At 30.9% G+C, this 11067-nt stretch overlaps 1 protein-coding gene across 3 annotated transcripts; it reads left to right on the top strand.

Annotated features, from left to right (window-relative positions):
- The first annotated feature begins 8399 nt into the window (after positions 1-8399).
- On the top strand, positions 8400-10189 carry ZPR3 (binding protein). Of its 3 annotated transcripts, none has more exons than XM_020383775.3 (2): positions 8400-8625; positions 9669-10189. In XM_020383775.3, exon 2 carries the CDS (start codon positions 9706-9708, stop codon positions 9931-9933), a length of 228 nt encoding a protein of 75 aa, XP_020239364.1. In that variant the 5' UTR covers positions 8400-8625; positions 9669-9705; the 3' UTR covers positions 9934-10189. The 3 variants fall into 3 exon arrangements, with proteins under 3 accessions (XP_020239364.1, XP_020239366.1, XP_082917242.1); XM_020383777.2 differs by lacking the exon at positions 8400-8625 and adding an exon at positions 8640-8824; XM_083061116.1 differs by lacking the exon at positions 8400-8625 and adding an exon at positions 8901-9253.
- The last annotated feature ends 878 nt before the right edge of the window (positions 10190-11067 follow it).

Genomic DNA, 11067 nt, shown 5'->3' on the forward strand with positions numbered 1-11067 from the left:
TTACATGTTAGTACAAAACAAATGAATGCGAATGACAAATTGACAATTATTATTTATTTATAATATGCATCTCATTCCACTTTGTAACCATGATTTCCTTCATGTTCTTCTTTGAGCATTTGCCAACTATATTCGTATGAAATTTGTGACAAAAAAAAAATCGAACTAAATGGCAATGTTAAAATGTTATTTATGAAACTTAATGGAAAAAAAGAGTATTCAAACCTTGAAATTATTTTTTTTTATAAATAAATACCCTCAATTTTAATTTTGTCCCGATTAATCTTAAATTTCATTTCCTATGAACTTAAATTTCGTAAACTAATTTCATTCCAATTGATTCTTAAATTTTACACTTTCTTTTGGCATATAGACACCAATTAAAATTTTAATTTTATCTCCATTAATTCTTAAAATTTCGAATATTATCTTATATTAAATTTCTAGTCGAGAAGAAATTTTAATTGTTTATTCATTTTAGATCTCATTCATTTATTAGCATTATTTTAAATCATTTTTCGAGCATTAAACATAATAAAAATAGAATTAAAATAATAAAAAAATTATAGGTTTTTTATTTATTCATCTTCTTATTTTTATAAATTCATTTTTTACATTTTAATACATGGAAAGATGAAGTGCATGTTTTATAAAAAATAATATAAAAAAATAATGAACAGTCGACATTTGAAGTAAATATACTGTTCAATTGTTTTCGTTAGTAATATAACTCTAACTTAATAGAAAAAACTATTTGAAAGAAAAGAAGAAGAAAAAAACGTCTGACGATTAATTTGAATGAAATTAAATTTAAAAGTATTATATATATATATATATATATATATATATATAATTTAATACATCAATTGGTCTTTAAATTTTTTAAAATTTTTTAATTACATCTCTAAATTTAAAAAATTGTAATTGCATCATCGATCATTTTATTTTATTTTTTATAATTGAGTTTCTATTGTTTATTTGTGGCAGTTTCAAACAATATTATACAAGTAATATTTTGTGATAGTTTTACTAACTTTAGCACTTAATTATAAAAATTGTAAAAGATGGTAGACTTAATTACAAAGTTTTAATTTATTTTTGGTTTAGAAAATAAATTAAAAAATTTAAAAAGTTCAGGATTTTAATTTGTAAGGAACTTATTATAAAAAAATTGTAAAGGTTAAAGATTATGTAGAATGAAATTAAAGTTCATAAATAAAATATAAGAATTCAGTGAAACAAAAATAAAATTCAGAATATTTATTTTTTTAAAAAAGGTTAAATTTAAAAGAGTTAAATATTCTTTCTTTCCAACTTTAATTTTAAAATATGATTATTATTACATCATCTTTCGATAATGAGGTATATATAAATAATTCATTTTTTTATAACATATTTTTATTTTATATTAAAGAGATGTTAATAACACATTATCGAATACTCTATATTATTTATTGAAAATCATAAATTAAAAATTAGGAGAAAGACTCATTAAAAGTGACGCAATTCATAGATTTTGTCCTGATAAATTTCAACAGAAATAGGAGAGTATTATAAAGAGTATATAAGTATATTAGAGAGATTATCAATATTATTCTTTTTCTAAAGTTAAATTATATTTATAGTCTTTTTATTTTTCATTAATTTATAATTTTTGTTTATGTAATTTTAAAAATATAAAATTTTAGTTATTTTGTCATATTAACATATATTAATTGTTAAATTTTAACGTTTATTCATATTAAGTGATATAATAAATATAACATTTGTAGATAAAAAAATGAAAATAATATTTATTGATAAAATAAATACTAATCACTCGTTAAAATATATATAAACAAAGTTTTTTGTTTGTTATTTTTAATTTTTATTTTTACATATTATATCATTAAATATCACATTTTAAGTGGTGACAAATTAGTAAATAACGTTAAAATTTAACGATCAACAAATATTAAATTGATAATAGGACTAAAATTTCATATTTTTTAAAATAGGAGAACTAAATATTTTTATTTTAAAATAGGATACCAAAATTGTGAATTGACAAAAATAAAGGGACCTAAAATACAATTTAATCTTTTTATTATTATTAGATAGTTTATGTAATGTAGTGAGTTGGTTCAGGGTTTAATAGAGATTAGAGAGAAGAATATATAAGGTTTTCTTTGAGACAGGAGCCTCGTAAGCTCATTCCCAAAGAAAACCTAGAGAGAGGTTTTAGAGAAAAGGACTCTAGTCTGTGAGCTCCTTTCTCTCCCAAACTTCTCTATTGGATTCTTCTTCTTCTCTAGATCACTAATTCCTTCTACCTTTTTCTTGAAACTCGGGTGAAGACGCTAGTTTTGGAGGATTGAAGTGTGTGGGTTGAGCTCGGGGGAGAATCTTCTTCTTCTTCCTATTCTTGGCCATTTTTTAGCCAATCTTCAAGTGAGGGAAGCTAGATTATGGATTGTTTGGTTGTATGTGAGTTTAGAAACTCAAATTAATGTATGAATTCTAAGAATTCATGGTTGAATTGAAGAAGTTCTCATTTTTGGGGTTTTGGGAAAAATGGGGTTTTTGATGATTCTAATGCGTTTGATGGTTGCATGTTGAATCTAAGCTTGTTTTTTAGTTGTATGGAGCGTAGACACTTCATTTCATGGATTGCATGTGGTTGAGTTGGCTGATTTTCAGGTTTTTGAAGAAAATTTTAAAGTTTTAGGGTTGGCTGTTTGAAGTTGCGCTGGGCGCGCATTCATCAAAAGCACCTAGTTTCAACTTACGTCAGGCGCAAGGTTAGTTGTGCCGGTCATGATTGAGACTGGAAGTCTCTGGATGAAGTCGTGTTGGGCGCGATATCAGATGTTAGCCTTGGGTTTTTGGTTACTGATATGGCATCGGGCGCGACCTGAGCGCGCCGGGCGTGGAGACTCCTTGGGGGTCTCTGCCTGGGGTGGCGTCGGGTGCGAAGACCTCTATAGGTCTTTGTTTGGACGACACCGGGCGTAGAATGAGGGCACGGGGCGTGGAGACTCCTAGGAGTCTCTACCTACAAACATGCGAGTGTGATGCTTCTATGCCGAGCGTGGGAGAGCCTTAGAGCTCTCGGGTTGGGCTCATGCCAGGCGCAAGCTGATTTGCGCTGAGCGTGAGTTTAGTTGATGAAAATGTTAAATAATGATGATTTTGGTAGCATGATGAATTGAGAATATGTTGATAAATCGTGTTGTGAAGTTGTATAACTATATTTGAGATGATATATGAGTTGAAAGGTTGTGTGTTGTCTGAGTTGTTGAGTTGAATTGAGTTGTTGTGTTGCTATTTTGAGTTGTTGAGTTGTATTGTGTTGTTAAGATGTATGCTGATTGTACTGTGATGATGAGTTGTTGATCATTAAGATTAGGGAAGATGTTTTTGAAGTTACTCATCCTATTGTGTGGATTGAGATAGATGCGGTGCTCTGAGAGCCCAATTTGTTGAAAAACCCTCCTTGGGAAGTTGTCCCTTGGAGTGGATGATGTGTTGTTCTCCTCTAAGACTTAGTTGATCCCGTGTGTGGGCAAAGTCGAGGCACATGTGTATGAAGCGACGACAATATAGGGGCTAGGTCGGACTATACCGATTACAAGAGACTAATTCGAGTAAAGTACAAAGTCGGGAACTTAGTTCCTAACCGTGTATTGGAGGGTTGTAGTATTTGGAAGATAGTCAGTAGGCTAATCTCATATGTGGCTTAGTTGAGCTAGCTAATGTCGTGGTAGGCCTAAACCCAGTTGTCCTATCCTGACATAGTATTACATTTCCTTGTTTAAGTGGCAAAGTCTGAGAAACTGTTATCATGTTGTTGATTGATATCTAAATTTGTTGTTTACCTAACAAGCCTAAAAAGGTTATGTGTTGTCGGTTCGGTAGGACCTAGCCACTTAGACTGCTCACCCTGTGTTGTAGGAGATCTCCGAGTTGAAATGTGTGACGATGCATAAGTTGTTGATGTGTTGATCTTGTGTTGATTGAGTTGGGTGTTGTTATGTGTTGTATGTAGAGCTGTCAAAACGGGTAACCCGGCCCGGCCCGGCCCAGCCCACCACGGGTTGGTGGGCTAAACGGGTTGGCTCACCTAATTTGAAAAAATCACCTAATTTAAAAAAGTGTAATCAAATTTAATGCCTAATCCTGCAAAAATAGTATGCACATAAGCTTTTCTAGAGAAAAGTAAATAAATTCGTACACTAATTACATAATTTGAAGAAAAAATACATAAAATTGAGAACCTATGATGGTCTATGAAGTTTTATTTGGCCCAACCCAATAGCAGAAGTTTTTTTTTTTTTTTTTATGGGCTGGTGGGTCAGCCCGGCTCACCACGGGTTGAACCCGGGTGAGCCGGGTTGTTAGTGGGCCGGGTTTAAAATTGGCCCACACTGAAATTTGCAAATTTTTTTTAGCCCAACCCGGCTCGAACCCGTGGTGGGCCGAGTTGGCTCACCGGGCTGAGCCCATTTTGACAACTCTAGTTGTATGTTGAACTGTTGATGATGTTGTTTCTGTTGTTGAGATGTAAGTTGTTTATATATATGTTGATTATTTTCACTAGCTTACCCTTGTGTGTTTCCATGTGGTTTTAACTACTATGATCATACTATGTATGAGAGCAGAGTAGGGATAGGCTGGAGAGCAGCAATAGAGCCATAGAGCGGAACTTGGAGTTGGGTTTTATTTTGTAGCCTAGCTGGCTGTTGTTAGATGTTTTTGAGTAGATATTTGTATATGGTTGTACATATTAAGGAATGTAGAATGATTATATTATACTACTGCCTTAGTATGTGTTTATTGGCGAGCTGTGTGTTGCGTAGTGTGACGGCCAAGACGGATCATTACAGTTTATATAAATATTAAATATAAAAACATAATTTGATTCTTAGGTTAATCATGAAATTGTTATTAGAAGGACCACTTTACTTTTATAATACACCTATCCAATGAGAAAAGTTTTATCACTTATTAGTCATAAAACTTATCTAATAATTAAAAAAAAATATTGTTATATTACTAACAATTTTGTTTTACTAGACAGATTTTTATGTGTTGATTTTTTTTCCGGTATATTACTAGTGTAAAATATTTAATGAATTTATCGATGATTGGTAAATAATTTCTCAATCATATATTTTTCGTCCACCAAACTAGAACTTGTTTAATGGACATTTTAAAATTTAAGTTCATTTCAAAATACATAATTATTCATTCGACATTTAAAATTGAAGGATGGGATTGAATATAAAACTCAAACATAAAATATATACGTTTGCACTAATTTTAAACTGTTAAAATTGAAATTAAAAATCTAAATTATAATTTCAATTTCACCTTCCATACATGTTGTAAGAGATAAAAAGATCACTGGTTTATATATGAAAAATATCATATTTTTTTAATAAAGGAAATCATGTATCATTTTTTCTCTAGAAAAAACAAAGAAGGTAAAATTAAGATATATTTATCATAAATAGTGATATTCTATTTTATTCTTTTAGATTTGAACAAATTAAAGAAATACAACTTTTGAAATCAAAAAGGAAATTATGAAAATAAATTTATAAATAAAATCATTTTTATCTCTATGTTTACTTTTTTTTATCCATGATTTATAGAATATCTCAAAACTAACAACTAAAAATTAATTTACGATCGTTCGTAAGATATATTTTTCGTTGGCTTTCATGTTTACCAGTTTGATATAATATATCAAAATTTAAAATTATAATTAAATTGATTATACTTAAGTAATAATATTTAAAAGAATTTAAAAATTATAAAATTAATAAACATGAAATACCTTAAATAAAACTTTTTATATATAATAAATTTAAAAGGATAAAAAATAGTTTATCATCCAATCACATATCACTATATAATCATAAATTTTTTAATTTTATAATAATTACCTTAACAATAATTTTTGCTTAGCTAAAAGTATAAGAAAAGTTACTTGAAATTTATTATAAATAAAAAAATTTTAAAAGCACTTGTCGGGACTAGTGTTTAAAATTAATATATAAGAATGGATTATACATATGAACATAAATGTATATAATCAACATATGATTGAAGATTAATTCCTTTCAAGTTTTACCTTTGTTCACTAATGAAACTCTTGTTAACATGTTTAAGGGGCTAGTCCTATTGGAGTTTGTTGATGATGTAAAAATCTATTCTAGTTCTAGTTTAAAACAAAAGCCTTAAACAATAAAACCGTTGTGGATAAAAGAGTAATTTCCTTAAGAGGTGACCCATGGGTTGAATCCCCATAATTAGACAACATAGATTGATGCAAGCAAAGTCCTAAAACAGGGGATTGAAACGAAGGAGCTTGAAGGGGGACACCCCCACCCATAAACTGGTTGAAAACTTCACTCACATAAGTAACATTGGCACATCGATCCAAAACACTATCTGTCAACCATGATGTTTCACGTTTATGCCACTCATAACCCACGAGGGAATTGGGGGCTGGCTGGCCCAAACTCTCATCAACCCCTTATTACCACTTCCCCCAACAATTATTCCAACCCCATCTCCTTAACTTGCCAACAAAAATAGTCTATACATCATGTCTAATTACTATGTCTATATTTAAATATCAATTTAAAATCACGTTTAATAGATAAAAAAATATATAAAAATTTGTGGGTGTAATTTTTTAATTCAACTGTAGTTTTCAAACACACTATTAATATTAAAGAGGGCTATACTTAATATACTACGACCATTGTTCATAATTATTATGATTACAATAACGTAAAACAAAATAGCATCAATGCTTTAAAACGCTCATAAGTTACACAGGCTAATAAATGTGAATGGAATCCGATTAGGAGTAAGAATTGATTCTCAAATAGAACTTGTTCCAAAACAAGCTGGCTTTAGTATAATGAGTAATCACAATGCATAACACCCTTCCCACCCTTTTCTTTTTTGCCCTTTTTGTGGAACCTTTTTAATGATTTCACGTTTAGTTTGTTGAAAAGCACTCTCCCGAGCACATAAAAACAAAGAGATCGAAAAAAAAAAGAGAGAGAATAGAAGAGCAGTTCATGTTTTTGTTCACTTTGTTGCATAAATGAACAAAAATTGGCATGATCGCTCGAACGTAAAACGACATTTATTATTATGGGAAACGATGATGGCAAGGAATTAAAACACGAGTAGTGCCGTGTAGTGGAGACAAGTCCAGAAACAAGTGGCAGTGTCTTGCCCTCTCTCACACAAAAATCTCTCCATTTTGAACAAAAGGGGGAATAACATTACGGCAATGAGAATGATTACTGCCAACACTTCCCAACACATGAAAATTACAAAAACGAAAGTGTAAATTATGGAAACCTAAAAATAGAAGAACCGCAGCGTAAATAAAAACAAAAGAGTAATTGATGATAGGGTAAGGAAGGGTGCTGATGGTGGTTTTGGACCCAATCCATACCATCATTGCATATCTTGGGACGGCCTAGCCCATCATCATTTTACAAACCCTAACTGAAAGCCCCCATTATTGTTCCTCCCCTCTCCCATTATGCCCCTTTTTATTCCCACTCTACCCTCCATCACACAATAATCCATTTTCCCAACACAACAACAATCCCTTAGGAAAAACAAATATCTCTAATTAATTTCTCTTCAACAAAATCATCTTCTTTTCTTTGCAAGTTACTAGTGCTAATTGCTGACTATTTATTTATGCAAGTTAATAGAGTTCAATTCCTTTAATAGATTCTAATACTTTAAAAAAAAATCTTAGCTAAAATGTACCCTGGTTTATCCAATAAAAAACACAATTTTACCTCATTGTGAACTTAATCTTACCTCATTACCTACCAAATTTGATTTGAGAAAGATGAAAGAAAATCAAATTAAACCCATGAAAGTCGTTGTAAAGATAAAGTAATATTTTTTGAATATCTTGAAAATGTGAAGGAACACACGAAAAAAATTCATCTTTTAATCTTTAATGATTTGTAATACGTTTAACCTCTTGAATTTATTTACTTTTATATAGATTGATGGTATCATTCGTAAAAGATAATCTTGTTAATTTAAATCAAGTAAGATGGGTCCGAAAGACAAAATTAGTTTTAATTGAAAGTTGAAATAATAATTTTAATGTGTAACCGAATATGATAAATTAAGACGAAAGAATGTGATATGAATTGATTGAGTATATTTTAGTGTGATGAATGAATTTGAATAGAGTAAGGAAGTAGCATTAGGAACGTAAAGTGAAAAAAGAAAAAAAGAAAAAATGAAAAGGAAAACGGAAGGTAAAGCATGATGATTGGCATGACGCGAGAAGCATCATCATAGAAACGAAACATAAAATCTTTTAGGCTACTAACCGGCCGCCTTCCATGCTTACACATGCATGATTGTTGTGTCAGAGAGAGGAGAGGCACGTCCCCCCACCCTCTCTTTCTTTTCTTCTCCTCCTTTTTTTTCCCTTTTTTCCCTCTATAAATTCACTTCCCCTCTCTTCCACTCCTTCCACACTCCACTCTTTGCTCTTTGCTCTTTGCTCTTTGCTCTTTGCTCTTTGCTTCCTCCACACCACCACCCTCTCTACTCTCTACTCTCTTCTCCTCCCAAAAGGTGATCATCTTTTTCGAAAAGTTCAAGAGAGGACCCCACCCCTCTCTCCCTCATCTTTCCATTTCTCATCACTTTCACTAACAAATCTACACATGCTATCTCATGTTATTGCAAAGTTTCTGTTTTTTTTGTTTACATATCTATCTCACTTCAACTCACATTTTCTTCTTCTTCTTCTTAAGACTTCACTTAGTTTGAGGTATCTTTGCTGGAAGGAATGTTAACTTTTGTTTTTTTTTTTTTTTTTTTTTTAAATTTCTCTCTAGATTCTGTTTTGCTTATTTTTTTTATATTTTATATATTATTATAAATTAAAAAAGTAAGAGAAAATGAAAAACACCCTCAATGGTTTCTTTGTCTTTCTCTAGCCATAGCCTTCCATTAACTTATTTTATTTTACTTTTGGCAACTTTTGGCACTACTGAGGATATTAAAAACCTTTTGGAATGCCTCTTATGTGTGTGTGTGTGCTTGGAACACCAAGACCTGTGTTTTTACATGGACATAGAAACACACAGAAGATCTTGGTACGAAGCTTGTCTCTTTTACGTAGGAACTTTATCCTTTTCTTCCCTCTTGGGATAGCCGAAAGAAGCCTTGTTCTTTTTCTGCTTTCAAGTCAGTGAAGGTTTGGACAAATGTTATTAACTTATTCCCCCCTGCATCATAATCCTTCTTCTTTAGTTTTTTCAGACAACCCCATATGCTCTATTTATTTGACAAGGTGGTCCAAAAGACTCAATTGTTGTGCTTTTCCCTGTTCATTTTACCTTCTTAGTTTATGTGTCATAATTATATCTACCAAAGCAATTCATAAAGCAACACATTCACAATGAAGCTTGCATATTCCTCCTTTTATTTTTCTATTATTTTTTTTTCTTTCAGTTAATAAGTTGGTGCTTCTGTTTCTTTCTTGTTTCCTTACTTTATTTTTTGTTTCTAATTCTTCTCAATGGATCACGTTCCTATAATACATCTACATCTACCCCTTTGAGTCTTTGGATTCACTTGCTTAATAACAATACATTATCTTGGTGTTTCAGGGTAAGTGAAGAGAATTTGGAGATTTGATTAGTAGTGATGGAAAGATTGAACTCAAAGCTGTACCTGCAGAACTGTTACATAATGAAGGAGAATGAGAGACTAAGGAAGAAGGCACAGCTTCTTAATCAAGAGAATCAGGCACTGTTGTCAGAGCTCAAACAGAAACTCTCCAAGGGGAATCAGAAAGCCAATGCTTCTAATGCAATTCTTGATCTCAGTCTCAGCTCAAGTTCCAGTCAAAAACCTTCTAGTTCCAACAATTAATGTGCTTAGTGGTTGATGCAACAACCATCTTGACCCCTCTAGTGAATGTAATTGTTTTTTTCTTATCTTTTTTGCGTAGTTGTAGTTTCTGTTCCATAGGACAATACTAGCAAGCAGGGCTCTATTACTTCCATTTCAATGTTTAATCATATTTTCTTTTTTTGGGGGGTTAGATATGAATTTCTGAACTACAAGGTTGTATGATGATGTATCAGGTCCATCTGCTAGAAAGGAATATAAACTTATTATATGTTTAGCTCTCGTTTCCACTGCCTCCGGTTTTCTATCTTATGGCTAACATAATCATCAACTACCATGAATTATAATTCATGAATTGGAAGAAATAATAATAATAATCATCATCATCTAATGAAGCAGAGTGGTGATCAGATCAATGGTATCATGTTGCAATTTTTAATTATATCTTTCCAATTGCAAGTTTTAGCTTGATATCAAAATAAATAAATAAAAAATGTGAAGTTGATGGAATAAAAAGAAAACGTGGTTAGTGAGTGAGTGTGTATTTAAAGTGAAAAGAAATGTTACACTACATTTTGGTGAAAATTACATAAGGAATACGAAGGGTGACAGAGATGGCTTATTCTTTTTATGTGAGATGTTGGTATCAGAAAAGAAGTCATAAAAAGATTGAGGAAGGAAAGTCAATGAGGATATATTAGAATGGGTGAAGAAGAAACAAAGGTAACCCAGAAAATATCAGAGTCCAGGACATGACATTGTCAATGCCTCGTATCATACGAGTATGGTTGACTGTAAATGTGATGCAGAGATCGTATTATAAAATAATTAGGTCAAATTAAGTAAAATTATTTAATTTCATACTTCAAATTTTATATATAATTTAACAAATATTAATCTTAAAGAGTATTTTTACCTTAAAATTCCTTTTCTTATTTTTTTGTCGAGTGGATTCTATTATTACACATCACTCGTTTTTAATTATTTTTTTTTATCGATTTTTGTTTCTTCGATCTAAACAATCTACTAAATTTAAATATTTTATTAAATGAGTCTCAGAAATAACTTCGTTCTTACATTTTATTAACATTAATTACTAATTATTATTATTTAATAAGAGTACACGTTTTAGGTCCAAAATAATAATAATAATAA

Source organism: Cajanus cajan, chromosome 7, assembly GCF_000230855.2.
Source record: "Cajanus cajan strain Asha chromosome 7, NIPB_CcT2T_4, whole genome shotgun sequence".
In the NCBI taxonomy this organism is placed as follows: domain Eukaryota; kingdom Viridiplantae; phylum Streptophyta; class Magnoliopsida; order Fabales; family Fabaceae; genus Cajanus; species Cajanus cajan.